The following is a 27,745-nucleotide window of genomic DNA, read 5'->3' as shown; positions in this document are numbered from 1 at the left end:
TTTAGTTTATGCTACAAGTCTCTCAAAAGCTATGTGGAAGCTAGAATCATCTACCAGTGAGAAAAAATTGCATTCTATAATAAAACAAGACATTTTTCTTCTAAATGAAAACAAGGGCATTCAAAGATGCGAGCAAAGACCTTTAGGCTTGATAGATGTACGTTGACACATTTGGTTTTGCAGCGTTAAATGAATATTTTTTTGTGTGCACATGATAGACAATAAATGGCAGCCAATACATATGGTGAAAACCACTATCACCCAATGGGAAGCAACTAGTAAGCTGTCTCACATGAACATAGGTAAGTTACCTTGCAAGTGACCTCAAATGGCAAGTGCCAACTGAGGACAAAATAAATCAAGATTCAAACAAATGTGTATAAAAATCTTTATTGCCATTAAAATCAAATTTTTCTTGTTTTCACTGTTTTCACTCTAAAAATGCTGAAGATCTTCATAAAAAATAAAATCTTGCAAAAAGCATAAAATGCCCTGAGCATGTCAGCACTCCAAGAGTTGTTTGTGTGCCTGAAATGAAAGACAGCCAAGATTAGCATGTATTAAATCTTTTTAGGAAGAAATAAATGTCAAATGACCAAAGATGTTGGCACTAGAATCAATCTCCTTACAAGAATAAACTTTAAATTTGAAACAATTTACTATCTAGAGAATCCTTTCTTCACTATAAAAGGATATTATGAATAATTTATTAGTCTTTATACTTTCTTAAATATTTTGTATACTTCTATGGTACATTATTGTTTCGGGAATTATATTTTAAAAAAGTAACAAGCTGTGAAATATGATACTTGCCAATCTGAAGCCAACATCACATTTCACAGCTCAGTAAAATGTTCTATTGAGCAAAAGAAAACATAACTGGATTATTTTTATAATGTAATCAATAAATATGAGTACACGTATACAATATTGTCTTGTGGAGCTGAACGTGTTCCATGGAAACCAATATGCAGCATTCAGAACCATTTTTATGAAGGCAATAAAAACATCTCAAATTACATAAATTTTATAAATCACTTTACTGCTCATTTTTCTGGCAATTACAGAGCATGGTGGCTTAAAGACACCAAAGTGCGCCAGATATCACTCACCTTGCTGACGACTATCAAAATAGCTAAATGCATAAGCAGTTTGCCACAAGATACATTTTTATAAAATTTCTTCCAATGCTGTTGAATACACTTTATAAATTCAATTGTTTCAAGGTTTTGAAACTTTTAAAAGCTTCATATTAGAAAGCACTCTGACATTTGTCAGACTGAAAGACCTTTTTCTCAATGTGAAATTTAGTCCAATCCTGCAGTGATTATTTTTAAATGGAAACTTTTAAAAATATTTAAAATTTTTAGCAATGGTTAAAGTATTTGCCATGATACTTTTAAATTTTGAAGCAGTTTGGAAATGGAAATTAAAAGACTTCAATTTTATTTTAAGACCAACACCATTTGTACAAACTTAAGATGCTGTCTGCCAAGTCGGATTCCAACTTTCAGGTTAAAATAGCAATGGTTGCCATACCAAAAGCTCACCAATCCTCTTGATCTGGTAAACTAGCAATGAAATTTATTCAATGAGCTTTTTCCTAAACTAATTAATTAAAAACAGACATGCAAAAACTCATCTTGGTGACTTTCATGAAATCCAGGAAAGATTATGTTGGTTGATGATATTCCAATGACATTGTAAAATGAAACATTTACATCACAACATAATGTTTAAAATAAACACATTTTATCAACATCCTAAAATTAAAAGTTTATTTAAATATTCATAATGCCCCACATGATATTTATTTTGTTCATCATTTATCGACTATTATTACACTAAATGCACACTGTTGTTACCCTATTCGTAAAGCTTTATCATCATCCCAGATAAATATTTATGTTAATACAAGAAGCTATCCATCAAGTTAACATTCATGTAAATGGAATTTAAAACTTTTACATTAGTTTATCTAGAACGAAGACTATCTGCATTTCACATTTGATAAAAACCATCAGTTTTATTTTCATCTTTATATATACTGTCTACATCAAATTTTATAACAGTAATACCTTACGTTACTAAACAAAGTTAATATACATACATGTAGCGTACAACTACTTTACCTGGTGATTACATTAAGGTGTCCATCGGGGAATTAAGGGCTGGTTATTTTCTGATATTCCTGCTTAATTCTGGTCATTTCAGGTCTTTTCTTCTTTACATTTCAGCCATTAAAATGGCTTTTTAGGGTTTTAGAGAATATTTTCCCTTTTTGGACCACTGCAGATTCATGGCTTTCATTGAAGATCATTCCACCTAGTTATTTGCTAAAAGATCTCGTACTTCGACATTGACAGTATTAAAGGGTGTCCACATTTTCTTTAAATCCATATTTGTGCATTTTTATTTTCTAATGCTGACTTTCATCAGTGTATTTAATATTATTGAAAATCAAAGCAAATGTGTATATTAAAAAAAACACTGAGTGTAGTCTATTTGAACTATTCTACTATTTACTTCGTACAATGTGAATTTACTTTTAAGAGAGGTTTATCTGTTAATTAAACCAAGTCAGCAACAAATGCATTTAGAGCAACTATTAAAACCACTAATTGAAAAAAAAAAAAACTACAAAATAGTGGACACCCTCTGGTGAAATATATGTCTCCTGGATTATTTTTGGCTAATGTACAATCAGCTATAAACATCTGTAAAAGGCTTTAAAGACATATTATTAATGTGATTGACAAGACAATGCAATTTTTGTAAATGGAGATAAATATCCGACACTGATTTAAATTTACCGAAATACTTTGAAGCGTATTTACAAACTTGAAAAATTGATATACAAATGTCAATTTGTCTAAATTACTGCAAAGCTATAATTTTTTTAAAACACTCCAATCAAGTTTTTTTTTTTAAAACCTTGTTAAAGTTAAGCTTTCTATGTTAAACTGTTCAATAGCACAAATACATAGTATGAAAAATTCTTTATCCAACATTTAATTTTTGTTTGAAATCTCAAAACCTGCATGCAATACAATAAAATCAACTTTATGCACTACAACATTAAAAAGCATATTACATCTCCAACAAACATCTTAATTCATATGAAGGAGTTTAAATCCTTCTGCAAATATTTAGTATTACTGTATGACAAAGAGGTTACTGAATCCAATGCCTCATCTTCGATGGGTGCATTGCAATGAACCCCACTCACTACAATTTGCTCCTTGGGGATTTACCAAAACTCTTCCTGGGAAACTTAAAGTCAGGACATTAGTATACATGAACCAGTTTTCTCAAAATGATGACATGGTATGTGTGAAATCTAATTCTTTCAAGGACTCTTCAATACAAGCAACAAACCATGTTAAGATGTGAAGTTTATACACTTTTTGGTTTGGTATTATATACTGTAGCAACACAAGTAGGGCATTTAGTGCAAAGACAATTGGAATCAAAAGCCATAACCATGGAAACATGTCCCAGTAAGTTATCCTGGTTGATCTGATGGTAGGAATCTAACCAGCCATGTTTTCAGTCAAGTCCAGCAAGCTAATCACAGCTATCTCATGACCTATAGCAAGGTGCACATTCCCAAGCCCACAGAAGGAAAAGTTGATAAACAAGAGCCAAAGTAGAGTAGAGTTGAAATCCAAATGAGGCATCTAGGTCTAAGAAACGATGTTCACCTTAAGTTGCAGTACGACTCTGAAATGCACGAATTACAAGCAACATACTGGGGTATTTTAGACACAACTAACTACTGCAGATAGAGACAAGATGAGAGATCAGTAAAGGTGCCAGCCTTGAATCACTCAACCACATCCATGCTCGATAAAACTACTGCCCAGTAACAAATTTTAGCAATTGTTTAATGTTATAAAACAATGGACTACAACATAACCACCCCCAATATTGTATTGAATGTATGCAGCTTGCCCCTTGGACAATATTATTTAAGAAATAATCGTTACAGTTGGCACCCCTTGCAGACAACACCATACTGCCTTTTAGTTGAACATTCTACTTAAAATATGCTGGCATTTTAAAAAATAAAAGAATTTTTTGGAATAAATATTTTGTAATGTAGCAAAATTACATAATTTATCTGAAATCCTCATTGTCTGTTTAAAAATAACTCCTGCTCATAATAATAATAAATAGTATCCTCTTCAACAAGCCATCATGAAGTTATTCTAGTGTAAAAGTTAACTGGAAACACCCACCCCAAAAACTGTAATACCACCTTTAAATAAATTCAGGATACTCCAAACATTCAATAGTGAAGCAAATTTTAGATCATGGCAAGAACCTTCCAAAACACATTTCCATCCTGAAATTTACCGGATGAAGGACACATGTCAACTTTTCTCTATCTGCCAAAGAAAGAAAATTCCATGGCTCAATATTTGTGCTGTTGGCTAGTACAGCCTAATTACCAGTAAAGTTTCCATTTTTGCCAGTCAGCATTTTTATGGAAAGGAATGATGATGAGGCAGGAATAGTAAATTTATTGACTAGTCCTTCAAATTTAAAAAGGTGAGATGGGGTTGGGTGTTAACAAGATTCCAGGCCTGAAATTGCTCTACCTCTTTTCTATCTGCAGAAACCATAATAGAAAGCATATCCAGATCTGAGATAATGCTACGATATACTTCCATGTTAATACTGTTTATGTTAATTACCCTAAGCAGAATGACACCAACATTCAACTATTCCATGCGACTGAAAGTCTGCTCCTTAAGGATCACAACTCTGTTGAACATGTAGTTTGAGACCAAACCCACAAATGGAACATTGCAAGTCTTAAGTTTACACCATACTGTATCTGAATACAGTTCCTGAGGTGCTCACCAGTTATTATGTACTTTTGAGAGAGTGACGTAGATAAGGTGAATTTGTTTGCATTTAAAACATAAACAATGGAGAGAATGTTGGCACACCTCTATGCTACATTAATGTTATGTGGATGACATTTCTTCGATACAAAACAATAAATAAGGTACAGCAATGTCTATACCATATTGCAGCCAAAAATGTTTTGGGCTATGCCTGTATCAAGCAACATCACATGAAGAAAAAAAACCTCGTTCCATTCAAAATAATGTTGGCAAGATAAAACCATAAACAAGCATTCCCATCTGAACATTGTACACACAAACGGTACTCAAATACCTCAATTTGTGCCTGACTAAACTATAACACCCCCACCAAATTAGATGGCAAGTCTGCACAACTTTGTGATAAAATGTCGACAGACAGACCAACAGAAAACATTGTTAACATACAATTTGTGCAACTTGATGAAGGACCCCAAGTAAATGGTACAATTTTTCTTGAGTAACATATACATTCACCAATGCTTCGACAAAACAGGGGTCTTGTCTATTTCAACTTGGAACAATTTTTCTTATCTTTTCTGTATTATTTTGGTTTGACTGGTGCAGCTACAAAAATTTTAAATAGAGGACCTCTCCTGAATATTTGAGGCATTGGAATTAGTTCCCGTGAAATAAACAATATTGGATCTCATTTAGATGACAAAACAATTTTATTCACGATTTTAAGTTTTTATGTGACAATATTTGATGAAATGAACACTACAGTGATCTATGACCATCTTAAAACCACAATTTTAAGAAATTAAACATCTAATGAGTTGAAGAAAAAATATACGAGTTCTCATACATGAACATTTTGATGTCTGAACTGATAGTTTTATTTGCAGGAATAGGAAGGACTCAACTTTATGTTCTTTCAAAGATGTCAAGTAAATTAATGCAAAGGACCTTTTTTTTTATGTACATGTCCTTGTTTATGTTAGTTTTAATTGCTGAGATTAAAATGTCTTTATAAATTTCCGTTTTTGTAATTTCAAACTTTTTTGGGACCTCCAATTAATTTAGTTCTCATGATACTGTTAATCTTTTTAGTTTGCAAAGTTCAAATCTATGTACCTTGGAGGTATGCATTCTGTAAATAAAAGAACGTAGTGATACTGTCCACTCTCCACTTTTAAGCTGTACAGAGTCGTTGAGGTTATTCCAAACCTGCTAGTTTCCCAACTTTCCATCCTTCATGATAGAATACACACATTAAAAAACCAGAGTATAATATTGTCCAGATCAATAGCCACCACGTCCAGAGCTGCCATAGGGGTGACTTCTGAACTGACCACGACCTCTGGATGCTGGTGGGGATTTGAAACTGGAGCTGCCTCCATAACCAGCTGAAGCACCTGTAAATAAATTTTACATGATCAATCTCACTTTCATCATTATTGAAACAATTTTTGTAAATTAATTCTAGTTCACAAAACGAAATAAATTTATCCTATCACACTTGAGGCTGAACTATCATCGAAATATCGGAATTCTAAATACTGGATTATTAATTCATTCTTTACAGATCATCAATGATGACAAGTCTGTTCACATTTGTTCTCGCATCACCTGTCTCACATTAACTGCTTGCAACCTCAGCATGTGCCATTCTGCTGAAAGTGTCCACTTTCACCTTCACCACTTTCATTTAAGCAGGCCTCTCGTCCAATAAACTGCATTGAGAAAATATAAAGACCACATTCCCTCCTGAGGATCAAAAGCAATGATTTGGATTTTGGAACCACAAAGTACCATCTTCATCTTGCATGCAAAGGTTATGCTTGATCAATACAATTCAAGATAGTATAGTAATTACATCCATGTAGTGGCATTTTATGGCAACTTGGCACGACAGTGGTGCCAATTAAAGGATATACTGCAAAGTTTAGAAAATAAACCCTTCCAAATGAATCTTAACATGATAAAATATAAAATGCACAGATGTACCGAGGTCTATACAGATGCGACAGTCCACTATTTCAACCACAGCAACTCAAACTATTTTCAATGAAAGTAACGTAACGTTCAATAAGTATCACTAAAAGTCATGGCCTTTTATGCCAAAGCCGCAAAGCAATGGTTAAGAGTTATCTAGACACTATGAACACCCCCCCATACAACTGATTTCTTTTCTATTGTTGGTACCCTTCCATAGAAAGTGGCATGCCAACCACAACTTCAAAATAAATCTATATCGAACACCCCCTCAATAAACAGCTCAAATTTCTTTTCTTTTTTTAAATTCAATTTTTTTTTACTCTGACCCATTCTCCCGAAAGCAGACTCCAGAATATACAATTTTTTTTCCTCCACTTCATCACTCTACCTTGGACAAAAAAAATCATAATGTTCTCTTAATTATTCCTGATAATGTCAAAAGCTCAACCCGAGTACATTTAAAAAAAAAAACCAGGTGAAGCTTGTTGTTTACAGAACTTTACTAACCATAATCCTCGTATCCACCTGCTGAACCATGTCCATAGTCGAAGTACTGGGTGTCACTGAAATGAAAATTACATTATGAAATCCATTTATGCAACGACAGGACTAATTCATGCCACAACATGTTCCTTTACTAGTCTCATCTGGCTATAATCCTCAAAGTAAATGATCTTCTTGGCACAATATTTCTACCAAAGAAACACTTTAATTAAACCATCACATGTAAAAATTCAGGCTTTTAAAAAATATTCCATGTCATATCTGTTTTTAATGCTAATAATCCAAGAAGATTTTCTTTTTATTTGTACATTTCAAGTTCTAACTTGTGATAAGGTTAGAAAAAAATTAACAAAAGCCAACTGGAGTGACAGGATATTTGGCAAAAAGAATTTCCCAGACAAAAATTACTTTTTCGTTTTAATCATCTCCAATATTCTTTATGGATTAAGATTTTTCAAATAAATCAGCTGTGGTGGGCATAATGTATGCCAGATTTGCACCAATTTCATTTAGCTCCAAGTAGACAGCATAAAATCTTTAGGATACAAACTACTTGAACTTAACCATCCAGTCTGGGGGTGCAGTGACATTAAACTTTACAAGATGACCATTGTGTCAACTGTTGAAAACCCATCCCGATATTATTGTCTATTTAGAAGAGATTATATTTTCAGGATGGATACCACTACATTGGGATTCAATTTCCATAGTTTTCATTCTCGGCTATACAAGACACTAGAATAACTCTGGTAATGAAAACAGCCACCCCCACCGGACTACCAATCTGTCAATTATTTTCCAGCAGCGGTATCTATGACACGATTTTCAAGATCGCTACCATGATGACTTGCCATCGGAACAGGCACCATGTTAATTTAGGATCAACACGTAACAATCTTCTGAAAACCAGAAATAACATCTACTATTTAAGACCAACTGGAGATCTTTAGACATTTGGTGAAAGTTCAATGTTCATATGATCAGAGCTAGTACTAGATTTTCAAGACAACTATGGTGTTGACTATACTGAACGTCAACTTTTGGCTACAAGTAGACATTACAAGTCCTTCACTGAAAATCTTGTGCCTTTAATAACCATTCACTCTGAAGTAGTTGCCAAGATTTTATTGCAGTAACCATATTGGAATGTGCAAGAAGCAGCATTTTTATTCAGGACCAACTAGATTTCATTAAGTACATTTTAGTTAAATTCCCATACTGGTATAACCATCCATTCAGGAGTAGCAATAGCAAGATTTTTAAGATGTGCCAGCCATATTTTATGTGGAAGCAGCACCATTTTCCTTGAAGCTCAACATCTGGCAAAAATCTCGGTTAAATACGACCTTGCTTAGGAGAATCAGTAACATGACTGAGATGGCTGTCATAGAAACCATACCAGTCCAATATAAAGTCATTAGTGAAAATCACGTAAGGACAACTAGTTCAAAAGGGCCACCAAGGCTGCCATTTTAGATCACACAATTTTATTTAGGACCCACAAGACAACTCAAGTCGTCTGGTGAAAAATACAAGATGTGAGCATTCATTCAGTAGTAGTGATAACCATGTTTTCATGATGACCACAGCATCAAAACAACACTCCTTTCATTCAGGTCAAACTAGACCACATAATGAACGTGTCAAGTCACACGACAATCCTTGAAGTAGTTTAGGAAAAGCAGCAATAACAAATTTATGCCACTTGATGGACCATCCCCCATCTGCTTTTCTGGCCTATAACCAGCATAGCTAAGAAAGCTCCTATCATAGATGGTGCTTGTTAGCAATTTTTCTCTGCTTGATTAGTACATATGGACTTGTCTATAACAAAAACCACAAGTTATACAAATTCCTGAACGTGATCCTTACTCGTGTCCTCCGCCATAGCCAGCATCATAAGGGTCTGTTTTTCCATAGCCAGAATCGTATCCTGCATCACCGTAACCCTGCAAGATCAGCAAAGATAACTACTGATATACAAAAATCATGTTAATTAATCAAGCATGATATGGTCTTTTCAAAATCAAAAACTATAATCAAATTTAATAAAAACCAAACATTTACAAAAAAGAGAAGAAAAAAACTTCAGGACAAAAATTCTTCATCTTATAGAACCTATGGAATGGGTTCAATTTTATAGGGTTGTTTAAATGCCTTCAAATCACATTTCATTATTAAATTTGCTAGTTTTTAATACACAACAAAATGAGTACATCTGAGATTCATTTGCACAACTAATTTTCTACCTAGCAGATGTTAGCAATGAGATTACCGACATGGCTCTTTCCAAAAGCAAACTTGTGTTTTTGTGGTGTAGATGCATGTCAAATTAAACAAGGACGGTTGCACATTTTTCATTCATTATCAAGGTAGCATTGGTATCACATGGCCACAGGTTCAATTTTGTTGAGGGGATGTTTTGCCCTCCATTTGTGCCATCAAAATTACCATGCAGATAATATGGCGATTCCATAAAGCTATGTTGCCAAGTCCTTATAAAATTAAAACTAGATACAAAAATAATCGTCAACAAATGTAAAATACAATTAACCACTCCAGATGCATGCACAACTCTATCAGAATATTGTATCAGCTGCTATTACTGCACTTACCCCAGAGTAATCATCATAACTTGCCTCCATTGGAGACGGGACTGGTGCCATTGGGGCTGCTCTCCCTCTGGCAGCTGGGGAACCACGGGCCCCTCTTGGAGCTCCCCGGGCTGGAAGACCACCCCTGGAATAAAGATGCATCATTCACAGCACTCAAATACCTTAAAATAGTTAGTAGCCAACAGAGTAGAGTATTGCCAAAACATTAATATTGCAATTCAAGACATTCATGTTCAAGTAAAGAAAACAATTGGGAAGCATCACTACACGTGGACAAGTTAGTGCCACCAAGATGGGCCCCTGTCAGGGATGGTCCTGGCTTTTAAAAAGATGTCGCCAAAAGAATCGCTAACCTCAATATTTTGTCGCCAATTTTCAAAAAGTGTCGCCAAAAAAGTAGTGTGCATTTTTCCAAGTGTTAATTTAGTCTATTAATGTAACAGGCAATGAAAATTACAAAAGATGGATTAGTTAATACTTTAATTACAAGAAGCATTAACAAAATGTTACAAAGTGTTACATGAAGATCCGTCGCAATTTTAGGGCTGCCCACTTGTTGAATGCAGTTTCAAAGTCTAATTTTTCACATCTGTACATGCTAATTCTCATTAAATTCTCGAGAGATGAGATGCAGAGCTTATTTCTGATGTCAGTTTTTATGAAGTTCATCTTACTGAATCCACATTCACAGTCTACAGTGCTGACAGGTGACACCAGTAGTCTCTCAGCAGCCACCCCCCCCTTATGGCTAGCTTCACAAAGCTTGTAGTGAATTGCTTCCTAAATCCCAAGAATGATCACTGAATGCTGTATAAATTTTCTCGACAAGAAAAATAGGATCTCCATTCCCACGAATGAAGCTTATACGAGTCAACACCTGGCAATATTGGACCGTATATATAAGCATAAATTCACATCCAATTTAGGGATTCTTTCACTCCTGCATTTTGAGAAATAAATAATTATTATTAATTATGCAAAACTGTTTTTTTTTTTTTTGCTATTTCTTGTTGCGGAGTTTAAGTCTCTGCAGCCGTAACACAGGACTGATGGCAAAAGGAAAAGATCAATGAGTAAAATGCTGCACTCGCGACAGATGTAATTGTGATTTAGATTTTTTCCATTTGCTTTGTATTTATACATGGTAGTCGGTACTTCAAAGCTTATCAGTTTTCTATGAAGGTTCAGCAAAACTATTGTATTGGTATATGTATAAAAAAAAAACAGAAGGATTAGCCATAGAATTAATTTTATCTGTTCTATTCGCGTCTTCAGAAGTCAGTCAGTTGTAGGTATAGTGCAGTAGCATGATTGACTGTATCACAGCATACAGTACTCAGCCCAGATGTCAGCATAAGCAGATTATGATGTAACAATGCACTGTAAAGATGGGGTTGTCAATAAGAATAAAGGATCGTTTGTGTAACAGATTGATTCCAATGCATTGCTTAGTCAAGTTTGTGGCTTCCTTTCGTTCTGCCTTTTAATTTATCCAGTCCAAATCCATGATTGTATGTACAAATCAAATAACCAAAAAGTATGTCGCCAAAAAAATCGCCAGATGGGATATTTTTGTCGCCAATAAGGAAAAAAAATCGCAATTTGCGACATTGGCGAAGCCCAGGACGATCCCTGCCCTGTTTTTATTTGCATCTTCTCAATACTGTTCAATACCACTTAAATCAATTCATATATCCCATTCAAAGCTAGTCACCATATCTTCAATGCAGACAGACAACACAAATGCGCAGTTTATACTTGGGCTTATTATCCATGGTTACTTGCATCACATGGGGATTTTTTTTTTGAGGTTGTACAGTATCTTTTATCAAATATATCATTCATATTTTTTTAAAGTAAACATAATAAAAATGGAAATGAATGCGCAACTAACAAAGGGATATGCAATAAGAACAAAACCACACATGTTCTGCTTTGAGTTGGGAAAAGAACTCCTTTGATTTGGTGTAGAAACATACTTCTCAGCTCAAGATACTGATATTCTTCAAACTCGATCTTTCTGCCCACTCGAAATTAAACGAAGTTTTGTCTGTGTATGCATGGTCCATTAATGCATAGCTGCCAACCTTCCAGGTTCACAATTAGTAAAAACAGGGATAAGAATTAGTGAACTTGGACATGAATTGGTGAAAAATACCATGACAGTAACTCCATCCACTCTGACTTTTCACTCCAGCCATTCCCATTTCCACATTTTTTAAACCTTTATGTAAGCTTTTCATGTCATGGTCTCTCTCAACAACTTGGGATGCCATGTTTTACAAGCATGCTTTTTCTTTCCATTACCATCAGTTTCCTTTACACAAAGATTCAATGGACTAATTTAAACTTCTGACCAATGGAGGAATTTAAACTTTTGACCAATCAGAATAATCTTTACAAGACTCTTGTGCTTTGTGCTAACTAATATGTAGAACAAATTCTTTACAAGGGTCATTGTGGAATAGACCGGACAGACCGTTTAAAAAAAAACGGATCGGAGATGATATAAAAAAAAATGGACCATATCAAGTAAAATCTGATTCAAGTCGGGAGGAATGTGGAATTCATGTTTAAAATGGAGAAAAATGTATGCAAACTGTACATTCAGCAATTCCACTGTATACTGTGATACAAAAATATTCGCAGTAACTTGACCATTAAAAGAATGCAACTGCTTTCTTAGATTTGTCCAGTGCATAAACGCCAATACTGACCAGCTGGATGCTATACTGTCTGGAATATGTAATAAAACATGCAGTGCTTCTAAAGATAAATCCCACTCAAGTTTTTTTATTCTAATTTTTTTATTTAGTTTTTATTGTTTACATATAGGACAACCAAATCGGAAAAATATTATGATCTGAATGGGCTTGAATTTAGTCAACAATGAACTTGTTCCTTTATGAATACAGTGCACACATTTTATTCTGCCAATTAATCTATTTTAACAGGAAAACAAAAGCTAAATAGTACAATTTAAGGAACTGAAATCACAGGGAGACGAGGGAATGAAGATGATTATATAAGAGCAGAATAATGATTAGTGATCACAAGTTTCTGATTAATCAAATCTAGACTTCCATTCAAATTGAATCCACGTTTTGCTTAATTTTGGGACAAACAGCATGAGCTGCCAACAGAATGACCGACTTGATCCTGTTCCTGCAATGAAACACAGCAACGGCTGCACTTTGACTAGTTTCAGTGATCCAAGATGGTACAAAACAGTAAATATCAAGATGGCTTTCAAGTGCTTGAATTAGCCAATAAAATGGCATGCTAGAAGCGAAATCATGATATGCAGAAGTGTCTGATACCATCTTTTGTCTTAGAACTAAAAGATGTACATGGTTTGAACATTTTAAAAAGAACAGCAAACAGTGCAACAAAGGCACAATCACAAAACACATTTCAATTTTTTTTTAATCATTCCTATCTATGCAAATTTCATCCCAGACACTTTTTACCATGAATAAGCCAAGAACCACTGAAATGATTTTATGGCAACATAATCTTCATTTTTGTTCCAGATATTGGAGACTGAGGAGGACAAAGAGCAGTCACTCTCAGCACTATGAGTCTGGCTTGATTTCTGGCGCATGTCTTAGTGTGGTCACCCATGGAGCCTAGCAAAACACTGGGCTCCAATAGGCAAGCAACAGAATAAGTAATCTGCACATTTTGACAACGCCAAAGACGAAGCATTTTCAAAGATTCAAATTTTTACTCAAGATGCAACAAATTTATCACATTCCAAAACATTACTCTTTCCAATACGGATATTTCTGTACAAGCTGACATTAAAAAAAATTACCTCCCTTCATTTCAGAAAGAGCCAAATATGTCCTTAAATGTGAATAAATATTTAAAATTGTTAAACTTGTAATAATTGTCCCATCAATGGACAGACGCTAGTGGGTGGAAAGAATTCACAGCTAGACCATTTCTACCTTGAACTTGCAGTGCTGAAATCACCTAATATTCTTCCAAGACAGGATTTTCAGATTACATGTAGTGGTGGACATACTGAATGTCATTGGCACCATTTTAATTCCCAACAGAAGTAGGCATCATTACAAGTCTTCTGTCGAAAACTCCATGTGCCCAGCCATACATAAGGGTTAGTTACAGCAATGTGTTCACGACAGCCTCATAGTAGCCATACTGGGCACTCTTGGTACCTTTTCTTTTAGGGCCAACAATGTATATTAAGCATATTGTTGTAAACTCCATTGATTAACCATCCATGTTGAAGAATAGAATATTTTCATAATTGCCACAATGAGAGTCTATCTGCATCTTTTTCATACAGGTCAAACTTGACACCTTAAAAATTCTTCCATTTAAGAGTAGCAACAACACACAACAGCAAAACTGTATCCTAAATCAACCAGACAAAAGTCTTTTGGTGAAAATCTTGTTTTGACATGACTGTTTTGAACAAGCAATGACAGGATGGCAACATTGATGCAGTTTCCATTTAGGAACAAATAATCACAAAACTACTTTAGCGACACCCCATGTTCACAGCTGTTTATTTAGTAGTAACAGATTTAGATGGCCACAGTGTTGGCAATACTGGATTTTTATTAGTGACACCAATTTCATTCAGATCTAAAGTCTTGCTTGCAATCAACCTATGTTGATATCAAATGAGCAGCAGTGTTCAGGAAGAGTTAAGCAAGATTTTATAACTGCCTCCATTTTCATATCTGATCAACTAGACATCACAAGAAATCTAGCACTGAAAACCATATGGCAATATTTTTCATACAAATGCATAAGCAAGAACAAGATGGTCATTGGCAGTCATATAGAATATTAGCTTGGCACCATCTTCATTTAGTACCAACTCGAGCAGACATCACAAGACTTGTAAAACCCATGTTGACAACTGTTGCAGTCTGTTGGATGTTTGAGCACCACCATTTTCATTTTGGATCAACCAGAAAAAGGATTTAATGCGCATGTGAAGTCTTATGGCAATCCCAGCAGTTTTGAAGTGGCAATATACTTGTGCCAATGGACTGATCAGGTGATCCACAAGTTTTTATCTACAAGCAGCTGACATAACTTTAACCATCTACTGGATATTCCTTGCTTCTTCTGACCAAATCTACCAGTCAGCAAGTTCTTACAACATGCCATCAGCTCTAAAAGTAACTATTTGACAAGGCCCATTTTAAGACATGACCAACTCTTTTCACAACATCAACGTAAACCAAGTATCATAAAATATCTCAAATGGTTTACAAGATGACTGCAGTGATTGCGAAGTCAGAGGGATGGATTTTTTTAAAAATGGGGACAACTCTTAAAATGACCATCTGAGAGAACCAGTACTTTCATATAACACATGCCTAGTCATGACAAAAGAGCATGCAAAGTTTCATGCAGGTTTCCAATGGTCCAAGTGACTAGATATAAATGAAATTTCAAACAAGGAGAGTCAATGATGTAAAGAGCATCCTGAATGGGATATAAACAAATGCATACTAAGTTTAATCATGGCCTTTAATAGTTCAAGAGATAATGCAGACCTGCCAACCCTGTAAGGCAGTTGATTTTTCCCCACAAGTTTGACCAGTTTTCAGTAAGGTGTAACAAATTATAAACTGCTATTGTAAAGCTGGAAAACGTAATTGGAAGTTCAGTATTCGGAACGAGCAGAGACAATAAACATTATGTTTAAGTGAAAAGTTTGTAAAGTAAACAGACTTTTATTTACCACTAGTACAGTGCACAAATTTTAGTTCCAAACCCTACGCAGCTCAATGACTTGCTGCTGTCTCTCACCTTGATGTAATTCTTGGAAAAATTTTCCATTTCACATGACTGCAATCATTATTTCCCACCATGCGTCATTCAAATTGGCATGCATGTTCAATTAACACAATTGTGTCCATTCCAGCTTTTATTCACAAGAATCTGAATATTCCTTTTTTATTTTTCCTGTGTTGATATTAACACTTTTCAACACATTTTCCCTTTTGACTTAAACATGCAATGCTTGCTGGATGCCATTTTTTAAAAAAATCTATCATAAACAGATCATGCAGACACTTCGCATAAACAGGTGCAGTTTAAAGCATATGATATGCTGCTGTAAGGTTAGTTTGGTTCCCTGACCAATTTCACTACTTCAAGTATGAAACCCGGATCAAAATCAAACACGGATGAACAAACTTTCTGGATTTTTCGGCAATGGTCATTTTTTCGTAGTTTTTGCGTTGATGCCACAAGTCTGTATTTTAAGGTTAATTTTGTTCAAATAATGTACCTTGCTCCTGGTGTGGACAGAAGACCACCGCGTCCAGGCAATGCTGCAGGACCTCCTCTCCCACGACCACGACCTCCTGGCTTGTCACCATTCAGGTACATCATTTCCTGCATCTGCTGCATAGACACATCATCATTGTGGTCCTCCAATAAACAGATAAAAGAATATGCTGACATAATTGGACTTTTAAACTTCTGAAAATTGACTGCATTTGAATAAACCAGAAAATAAAGTAAAATTTTGTAAAAGAAATGCATTAAAGGGTAGACCTGAGACCCCATATCTGGTTGCAATTTTGAAGCCATTAATACAACTTTTGCTAGCATAATCTCCAGTGATCACACCGGAAAGGGGGAGAGGGGCAGCATCTTGCAACCTCTTTCAAAAAATCACCCGTCTTCAGCCTTTTTGGACATGAAACAAGGGTCATCATGCAACCCAACAGGTTCTGCACCAGTTCTTGCAAGCAAAATCTCTACAAAGTTTTTGCCAGCCAATACAACCATGTTAACTTGTCTATAATATTTCAGAAGCATATAAAGCCGACTGAAAACTTGGTTTAAGCAAGAGTTGAGAAAAACATAAAAGATGATGCTTAAATTGGTGTTCTGCACATTATTCTCTCAAAATGTGGATTTTCTACAATGTTACAACAGACTCTCATAACTGAATAGTAAGTGCACTCTTCCATGCCTTTCATGGATTAAACAGCATATTGTGTTTTATCTATAAAAAAAAAAAAAAATAAGTTATCACTGGGTCTGTTGTTGTAGTGGGGTTTAATGCCATTTTTCAGCACACGATAGGCTATGCATGGCAGCCAGTATTAATGGTGCAGGAAGAACCACCAACCCACGAGAAGCTACTAGCAAGCTTTCTCACATACCCACATTGGCCGATTCCTAGACTCTAACCCACACAGACGAGATGGCACTGATCCGTAACAGAGCACTTTAGACCACTCAGGGCCCCAATGTTTGTTTCATGACAGTATTAACTTTTAAACAGAATAAAATAATGATAAAATCACAAATGAAGATGTATACGTGTGTGTGGGGTGCGTGGATGATACGACAGTCTGAGCTGTGAGTAGCCTTAAAAACGTGTTATCACTGGGTCTGACGGACAATACTCGTAACACCCCATCATACAGTATATACTGGATTATTATGCTGAAGGTACAGCCCACCAGTTAATTTTTTTAAAACAACATTTTAAGGTGATAACATTGCATAAACTGCTACCATGTACATGAAAATTAGCATGCCGTACAGCAACAAAGCACTACTCCATCTGACAACCACCCAAAATGTGCATCATTGATCCCTCCAAATTTTTTTTTATCTTTGGAAAAAACCCACTGAATTTCTGATTCATATTTTAATACTGTGTACTTCAAAGTTCTAGGCAAATCTGAAAGAGCTATTTCAAGTCATGCAACATGGAGATAATGAAACTGAACTTGCTCTAATCTAATACATCTTTTGCAAGTGCTGAATAATACATGTTAATCGACTATACTTCTTCACTACACTTACTGGCACCAAAAACTTCTTTGTCTCAGTAAGGCAGTGGGAAAATCTCGCATAGGCATCTGTGGTCTCTGCAAAAGCCTCGATTAGAACATGAAGCTCTTCATTCAGATGTGCATATTTTCCACCCTCCTTTCTCATCTCTTCCTCCTACAAATGCAAAAAATGATTTTTTTGGTGAAAACCCATTGAGAGATGCTCATTACTACCCAGGGAAATTAGGGGTAAAACTTTGAGATTCTATTGAATAATATGCAACAATTGCAGCAGCAAATAAAAAATCTATGTGGAAGCTAGAAGAATGATAAGATCACTTAAAAACTACACAACATGTCAATGTGCAGTTATATAACAATATTTAACTAGGTACAGCTCTATGCATTCTTTTAATTGTTCTACAAAGTGTTCTTTAACTCTTTTCAACTGTCCTTGCATTTTAAATTCAAGGCATACACACAAAAGGTTTGGAGAGACACTGCCTATTATAGTTCACAAGTAAACAGATGTTGGAGAAATCTAATGTAAAAAGAGAAGACCAAAACAAGCCCCTATACATCATGAAGAAAAACAAAGCATTTTAAAAAACAGCATGAAACTGATATTATATGAATTAACAGAAGAGACTGGGATGAAATGAAACAAAGGGTTTTGATTAACAGCACATTATATGCCGGAAACTGGTCTTGTGCTTCAAATTACCATAAAGAAGGAAAGGACGAAAAACATTTTGTATTCTGGAAACTGATACGTTACAAATTACCGGATAAGACTTTTGTCTATGGCAGTGAGATTTGTGAACATGATTGGCAACTCGGGACATCCACACCAAATTCAAAACAATGGGCATCTCTGTTATACATGGCTCTGGTTATAGCAACTATCACTGGCTGATTTCCACGAAGTTATCATATAATAAAAAAAACTTTGGTATCAAAACCTAAGCAAAAGAATGTAAATAGCAATTTTTGTTTGAACAGAATAGGTGACCTGAATGAAGAGTTCAACTGCCATACACGCATTATTTCTTGATTAAATTAGTTTCAAACCGTAAGTGAACATGTCACAGGAAATAATGGCAGACATTGATATCTGGGAAGTATCAGTAAGAGTGTCCAGTTTTTTTTTTTTTAAAAACATTTGGGCAAATATATCAAGCGAAATATTTAACTCGCAGAAAGCAATTTCTAAATATTGTGTTACTGAAGATTTAGTATAAAAATGCAATTATGTAGATCCCTGCCTCCCAAGTCGAGAAAAAATTTGCAAAACAAGGTCTAAACCTTTTTTTTTGTATTTAGTTAAATTTGTAAAATTTGACAGCAAATTTATCTTCAATTGTATAAATTTCAATGATTATGGGGAAAAAAGTCATTTTTGTACTTTAATTCATGTACCAGGGAGAGTGATCATAAAGACACTTATTTGCTGGAACTTTCAATATATAGCTGGATGAAAACAACAATGTAACAATCTGAACCAATTCAAGTGGGTAAAGTTCAGAATAGTAGAATTATTCATTCAAACCTTCTGTTTGTCTCTCACAGATCCTTTCCCCAGAATTGACATTTTGCATCCCGATTCCTCCTGTAGTCTTTTTAGGGTGTTTCCTTTTGGACCCAACAGTTTCCCAACAAAGTTGAACTGAAAATATAGAAAACTTCCTCAACACAAATTTGAAATAGGATTCTGTTCTTAAAAAGAAAAGTATCTTGCTGTTCATAAAAACCTGACATGCAAGAAAGAACCATCTCTGGACAAGTTCTTCCAAGGATGCTATCATCACAATGCACATGACAGTAAAAGTTTATTACCCTCTAATGAAATTGTGTGATTGTAGTCTTCTAATGGAACCATGTTGTAATGTACTTCATAGTGATGGAATACTGCACCACTAGTCCTTTTAGCTACACAATTACAGATGTACATGGACAAAACTTCCTTGTACACTTTAAAACTTGACCATTTAAACATGTGGTAAAAATGTAATGTCAAATTTAATTGCCTGTAACATAACTTTGAATACATAAATATATGACCACTTTGGTTTAAAGATGAATGCACATACGTTCATGCATGTGTGCGTGTGTGTATATATATATATATATATATATATATATATATATATATATATAGAGTTTTAAATTAACTTAAATATTGTTCATTCTGTGGCATTTACTATATAGTGATCCATTAGCAGTCTGCCACAATGTAATATAAGCAGAACTGTTCAAATTCATTACAATAGTTTCTGCTGTGCTCATCAAGATGCATACCCTTGCAATGCAGACCCACTAAACATAGCAACACACTCTCAGTAAAGCAGTCAACATTTTTTGAAAGTTGGAGCAAATTCCTGTACAAGGTAAATGAAATGTCATGTACTGCTATGGTCTAAATATAAACATGCATTTAATTATTCACAAGTGTTTTTCTTTAGACATGCAGTGAAGGCAAACAGGTGTTTAAGTGAAAATGGTTGTAGTAAAAGTTTACATTTATTACCTTAGTAATTTTATGCACTGCAGATACATAGCCAAGGCTCACTTCATCAGCCAAGAAATGGGTCATTTATCTGGCTACTTTTAAAAAAAACTCTTTGTTGTGTGGGAAGAGTTCCCACCCCCACCCAACCCTCATGTTGTGGGTTAGGGTTAGGTAACTCACCCCCCAACTTTAAATCCAAAGGAAGGCCTTGCAATCCCCATTGATACCAAAGGCTTCTTGCTAAATCTCACAGAATGATGCAATCTTTGGTGTGCACATTTGGGGTCAATTTAAAAGGGTGTTGTGGCTATCCTCTCCTTCCATGAGACATTCTCTGATGAGCTCAAGATGTCAAGTAAACGTAATTGTCATTTTCTGCGCCCCCCCCCTCCGGCCGAGTATTCCTTTTTATACACCCACAACAACCGTTTTAAGCTTTTCATTGCGTGTTATTTCTAGAAAACTCTAAAAGCAGCAGCTTGTATGCATTTTAACCTTGTGGATATTATGGGATACATCCTATTAAGAAGGAAAAGATCTACAATGCTGTATCCAAGATGCAACCACTTCTCCCCTTTATCTGCAGTGTTGAAAGTATCTGCAATATTCTTCCACAATCTGCTGCTGGGGTGGCTGTATCCAAACAGCAATTCATAAAAGCTAATTTAACCTTTTCTAAATTTGGAGAGAATAACTTTAAAGACAAAAGTGATGCAATATAAGCGAAACATACCTTAGGAAACTCTTTTACTGGAATTCTGACTTTTATTGCATGACCAGAGGGTTTGTCGTGATGAAGTTCCACCCTGCTGACATACTTGTATTTGTCTCCGGACTCCACCCGCTTCAGTTCTGAAAAGGAAATTAAGAGTTTACTTGGCATGAATGACACATTTAGGGTCCTTAGAGATTTGTTTCAAGTTGCAGCACACAATTCCTGAAAAAAAAATCTGCAGTCCTAAAAAAAAGCATCACAATTACAAACAATCCCTCCAGCAAGAACATTAATATTACTGCTTCTATTACTAATAATAATAATGCTTGTTTTCAATAGAGGTCAACTCAGTCAAGGACATTTCTCCCTTGTTGTTGTGGGGTTTAATGCCATTTTTCAGCACACGATAGGCTATACATGGCGGCCAGTATCAATGGTGGAGCAAGAACCCGGAAAAAACCCAGAACCAAGACAAGCTACTGGCAAGCTTTCTCACATACCCACACTGGCTGAATCCGAGACTCGAACCCACGCAGACAGAGGTGAGATGGCAGTGATCCGTAACGGAGAACGCTTTAGACCACTGGAGCCCCCCATATCTCCCTTGAGGTCCTCATGATGTGTAGATGTGTACATCATGTAACCAACATAAAAAGTCGATAGACTTCCAATGCTTATTCATTGTGAAATATGTAGCATTATAAAATTGAGGAAAATCTACACAAATCCCACAATTCAAAATTTCAACAGATTCCATGCTAATCTGCTTGTACCACTGGCTTGTTCCCTACTCAACTTTTTCCACCATTGAGAAATTGATTTATGATGTTCCAGCATTTTAAATACAGAAACGATGGAGTTACTTACAATTCCGAAAAGGAACAAGTAGCACCTATGTTCTTTTGAATATTTTTACAAGACTCTTCCTTGCACGTTATTCTGAGGTTAAAATGTTATTTAATTCAACTGTGATGTTTACAAGACTTGGCTCGCACTCCTTTATTTCAACACATGGGTTTGACCCACTTCATTACAGATGTGCTCAATACGAGCCTGATGTTGAGGGAAAAAATGTAATCTAAAGGAAAAAATTGTAGAGTGACAAAAATACCTTAGATTAAACCCCATGACCCATTCTGACAGGACCATCTCTATCATACTATATGAGACGGTACCTAATTTCCAAATACTTGGTCTCAACCCATGACCCTTGATTTCCTTCTACTATTTTCATTTTTGAAGGCACACAACCATGCTCCATGGCTTACTTTTCTCCCGAGATATTTTTCTATTTATCAAGCCATCATCAACTTTATAGTGTTGTATCAAACTGAAGTTACAGGGTCCGAAACTGGTGAAAAGAGCTACGTACATCCCTTCTTTAATTACAAAACAGTGGTAGATGCAAAGGAAGTTTTTACTTATCATTAACTCCATTCAACTTTAGGAATCCTGCTCCATGGAAGAATTAGACATTAGTCTTGTTCCCTGCACACATCATATACAAGCAACCATCATTTTCAGAACATGTACACTATGGGGCACACACGTCAATGGCGAAATATGATTGGCTCAAAAGATTATACTTTGATGTATACTCCAATTTAGAACATTCAAATTATTTCTAACATGATGCTATTATGTTATTACTTTATTTTGCCTGGTTACAAATAGTCTACATTGTGAAACTGTCCTCTGATGCATGCATGTTAATTAAGGATCGAACCTATATTTATCAATATTGATGAAACCTGGATGTCAATGTCTGTAGAGGAAAGGCTATGAGCTGCAGCATTTTCTGGAATTGCATGCGTTTGAAACATGTGCTTTTAATTCCGCACCAAAGAGTCGGGTTGTAATTTTAGTAACGAATGTTCCAAACTCGGGCATGTTGAAGGACTGAAATTCCATAAATAAAACTTTTTCACTTACAACTAGGATAAGCTCTCGAAAGTTTCTTTTTCCTAAAACATAACTTACATTATTAACCAATCCTGGCCAACCAAGCCCATATATACTCTATTTTATGATCACCCATGTCCAGGCTGGTTCCCATTTTTCTATACCATTAGTACCGAGTGTCTTTCAGTACTGAAAGCATGGCGAGGTTACACGAGGCTAACCCCAAGCCTTTCTCAAACCAAAGAAATATTTTAACAAGTAATGTGCCACCATATACCAAACAATGGAGGTAAAAAAGAAAAATAATACTACCACATTATACGAAGACAATATAATATAGTCTGTTTTTGCGCCATTACAAATTTTCCTATCAATGTGGCTGCCATCTTGTTTGCAGCGTGCTTCCCTATTTCTTACCGTCAGATATCAAACGTGCTGCATGCGAAAAGTCATCTGGATTAATCTTCTCAAGTTCGGCTTTTAGTTCTTCTTGATAGGCGTTCTGTTGCGACATTTTGTACGATTATAAATTTCAAACTCTGGACTTTTCTAAAAAATACTGGAATGCCTTTGTTCGGTCGCCTCCACGTCGGATTTTACTGGGACTGAAAAGACTAATAACACAACCATAGGCCTAATACCTTGGTGCGTAAAAAATAGTTCTATTTTATTTTCTTTCTTTGACAAAATATCCCTAAATAAATTTTTCATACTGAATAGGTGATTCAAAAATAAGAAAAGATGCACTATTCTGATATAAATAATGCAAGTTCGAGTATTTAAAGAAAGAAATAAAATACTCGGTGCGTAGTAATTTATTGAAAGCGCGCTATTAGTCATAATGTTGTAAGGGACAGAAGAGCGACAGAAATCAATTAATGCTGTAAGGGTTATAACTAGGACAATTAAATTCAATTCTTTATTGTACAAACATGTGTATGAAAATCAACATAAACTGTGCACAATAACACTATGGTTATATGTGACTTATATCTCGTTCATTTGCCATTTTCTATATAATTTCCTTGTCGATTCAAACGTTCTTGTGGTCAAAATTAACTATGAGTATTATTTCTAAATATAACAGAAATCAAAGAAAACAAAAATATGCCGTAGCAGCGCCGCAGTCCACTTCTGAGTTGAGAGGTCCGGGCCTCTTTTAGAGTTCGAATTGGGGGTGGGGGTTGGCAAACATGTAGTGGTCAGCTGTTAAGTTTAACGGATGTAGGCCAAAACACGCTTAGAGGTGAAATCCCGCAAGTGCCCCCACCCCCACACCGCCCCTAATATGCCAAATAATGTCCTTTGTTTAAAAATAAAACGCTTTTCGCGGTTCCTTTGAGACTAAAGCCCGGGCCATATGGCCCCCTGCTATCAGCCCCTCTGACTGCTGATCGGGTCTGGCGGCGCGAGGTGAGGGGGCAATGGCCAAGGGAAGGAGGTGCCGTTGGGAGCTTTTATGCAGCTGAAATTTTCATAGTATGGCACCTCACTTTAATGTAACTAGTGCAAACTACTCACAAAACTTATATTTACGTGTGGGTGAGGAAGGATGGAGGCTGGCAACAAACATAAAAACAGTTCAGCATGCAAAAATAAAAAGAGGTGCCACTGGAGAACATGTTTCCCCGGGCGTCTCGAACCCTCGCACCGCCACTGAAAAGATTAAAGAAATAGATTGGAGAAAACCACAAATTCTAGTTAAGTCTATCGGAGAATACTCTAAAGGAATGAGACATCGTTTCTCTCCCTACAGTGTACTTCTTACAGATGAGAATTATTTTTGCAAACATAAAACAATAGGGTAACTGAATTTTAAAATGCAATGCAATTTAAATATATTTACTTTTTAGTTTGAGTATGAAATAGAATATATATAAGGATTTATGATTGGTCCATTATGAAAATTAAAATATTAGCAAAAAGTAACTTTTGAGAATTTTTCACATGTATGCCGAAATTTAAAAAAAAAAAAATGTTTCACTGATGCACTTTTAGTCTTTTGTACAGACTCAGACCATGAGAAGACTCGCTACCGAGGGCAGCACTCGATTCTTTGGTTACGAAATGAACAAACACGTTTCTTATACATGTTGGAAAATATGACCCTCTCGTATGGGTTTCTCCACACAGAAGCCTGCATCAGTGATAGGTCTATACTGACATATAGGTTTGATTATGCATAAATATTATAATGTGGCTATATGGTGACAAGAAAGACCCATAGGAACAATGGAAACATAACATCACATCCCCATATATTTTAAAAATGACTGGGGTGTGTGGATGGAGTAAATGAAAAAATAACATTATGTCCCAATAACTGTTGGGGTGGAGATGACACAGTGGGGGGGGGGGGGAGAAAGAGGGTGTAACGTTATGCATCCATGTTTAAAAAATGTATAAGGACAAGAAGAGATGAAGTTTTGAACATTACCAAAGACAAAACACACATCTGCTTACCAACATACTATCTTACTAGCCATACGCCATCTATCACTAAAATCTACTAACCAACACATGGTCTGACTGACCAGCACCTATATTTACTTACCAACACATATACTAATTCGTAAAAGGATAATGAAGTGATAAAGCAGGTTGGAATATTAACGCCTGCAAACAAACATACTGATATACTATTAAAGGTTACATGAAAGGAGATAAACGTTGATAATGTTTACAAAAGTAGACACAAATATACTGATATAGTATCATACATGATAAAAGAGTGGAGAGGGTTTAAGATTTAGCTGTGGAAGACAAAAGACAAATACATGCAAACTGGCAACGATTGAGTAGTATATCTATTTCTGAAATCTCTGGTTGGCCCTGAAAAGGATCGTTAGGGGGTTAACTAAAAATAATTAATATAGACCAAATGTTCGTAGCAAGCTTCTTCTGACTATTGGTCCATATCAGCAGTGGCGTCACTAGGGTGGTGAGGACCGCACCGGGTGACACCATCAGAGGGGGTGACACCAAAATGACTGTATAAAATTGTTGAATTTTTGTGCAGGAAGGAGGTCCATGGGGGTGACACCATGAGTTACCTCAGATGATTGTCTATAAAAGTTTTGAATTTTTGTGCAGGAAGGAGGTTCATGGGGTGACACTATGAGGTACCGCACTGGGTGACACCAACCCTAGTGACGTCACTGCATATCTGAACATTATTCTTCTACAGCTTAAGTCGACATAGGAATGAGTTTGATACATACAATGCCTATACCAGCGACTTTGTCGAATCATTTTTGGTGTACATGGTCAAGTTGGTGTAGGGGTTGGTGCTTACAGGCAAATGAATGGGTGCAGTCAATAGCAGACAGATTCTAAATTCCACATGGTACAAATTAACAATTATCGAACGTGCATGATAAATACATTTATTCGTATTAAAAAAGTATGCTAATTTTATCAACAACTATTACATCGGATCCACAGATAACATTGATTGGTGCATATTTGTCATTCTCTATAAAAATGGCTTTATACCTTGATTTATGTCGCAGGGATCTGGAGTGACTGTACTTAGATGAGAATTAATCATTGGGTCGACATGAACGAATGCCTATACCAGCGACCATGTAGCGTCATTTTTGGGTGATGTATGCATGATCAAGATTGTATAGGGCTTGGTGCCTAGAGGCATTGTGATTGATGCCGTTACTGGAGTTCGAATCTCCGTAGAGTACGAATTCGAATCTCCGTAGAGTACGAATTTTTAAAAAAAATTATAAACTGTTTACTTATATAAAATATTCGTACTTGTTAAAATATGTATCATAAGTTGAAACCTTGCAGAGACCGGTATATTAATGGAAGAAACATTAAAAATTTTCAAAACTCTTGAGTGGCGTGTGTTAGTAGTGGCGGTTAGGTAATCGTGAGTTCTGATTTGATAAATTATCGGTTTAGAGAGTGTTTCCCAATCGAAGTCTCGTGGTTTACAAATGTATTACACCACAAAGTCATGCAGTCTAAGATGTTGTGCGATGCGAAATGTCTTGACTCTGAGGGAAGGGCGAAAACCCTCGTAAAGATTGTCTATGAGACGAGTAGTAGATAGTCTACGATAGACACGTACCCAGGGTTGTGATGAGACGGTTTCGCTATAAGGGGAGACACGAGGAAAATACCCTCCACGGCTGAATGTTAGAGTCCATGACTGAACGAAGAGTTAATGACCAGGGAACGAGAGTATTCCTGTGCAAGTCTACTCAAATATACATGTTACATTGATTCTGGAGAATGACCTGAAACCAATCAGGTTCTGAAGACATGCAGGACAATTAAAGTTCGAAACACTCGATTTCGTGATGAAATTTGCCGTATCTTTGTAAACGAAACTGCTAATAGCATTTTAGAACTTAGAGTTAATTTATTTTTATGGTAGAGGTGCATCCTACAATTGATCTTGTACAAATTTATTTTGTTTATATAATTAATTAAATTGTTATATTTTGTATACTGGGGGCTCGTGTTGTTTTGTTCCATATCTCTGTCCAGATCTCCATTTATTCCATCAATTAATTTAATATTTTAGTATTCGCTCGATCCGGGCTATAACACAGTGGTCTATTAGTCCTATAGGTAAGACCTTGACGCTGATATTTATGTTTTGGGCGTCAGGGTCTTACTGCCTAACTAACAGTGCTGTGTAGTGTGTTTTGTTGTCGACCATCATCGAAACGAAATTCAAATTTTCAGGAATATTTCACACAACTGGCAACTGAAAAAACGGTGCTTTTCTACAAAGTAAAGTCATAATGTTTTAGTCAGACTTTACTTACTCTGATGTCTTTTCTCTAATAAATTCAAATTCTCACAAAAGAAATGGGCCTGTTTTAAAGTTTCGTTGGCCTACATTTCAG

General features: G+C 35.7%; 1 protein-coding gene across 2 annotated transcripts; it reads right to left on the bottom strand.

Annotated features, from left to right (window-relative positions):
- Positions 1–5,547: 5,547 nt before the first annotated feature.
- Positions 5,548–23,497, bottom strand: LOC149806906 (KH domain-containing, RNA-binding, signal transduction-associated protein 1-like). 2 transcript variants are annotated; one of them, XM_089959511.1, is made up of 9 exons: positions 23,289–23,497; positions 20,988–21,106; positions 19,295–19,411; positions 17,777–17,920; positions 16,239–16,384; positions 9,956–10,079; positions 9,213–9,289; positions 7,344–7,399; positions 5,548–6,253 (listed from the first exon to the last, which is right to left on the bottom strand). In XM_089959511.1, the coding sequence occupies exons 1-9, from the start codon at positions 23,383–23,385 to the stop codon at positions 6,141–6,143; spliced, it is 993 nt and encodes a 330-aa protein (XP_089815637.1). In that variant the 5' UTR covers positions 23,386–23,497; the 3' UTR covers positions 5,548–6,140. The 2 variants fall into 2 exon arrangements, with proteins under 2 accessions (XP_089815637.1, XP_089815638.1); XM_089959512.1 differs by having other exon boundaries at positions 16,239–16,381.
- Between the last annotated feature and the right edge of the window lie 4,248 nt (positions 23,498–27,745).

Source organism: Sinohyriopsis cumingii, chromosome 1, assembly GCF_028554795.1.
Source record: "Sinohyriopsis cumingii isolate HCF-2022 chromosome 1, ASM2855479v2, whole genome shotgun sequence".
NCBI lineage: Eukaryota > Metazoa > Mollusca > Bivalvia > Unionida > Unionidae > Sinohyriopsis > Sinohyriopsis cumingii.
This window is presented reverse-complemented; position numbering and strand designations above follow the sequence as displayed.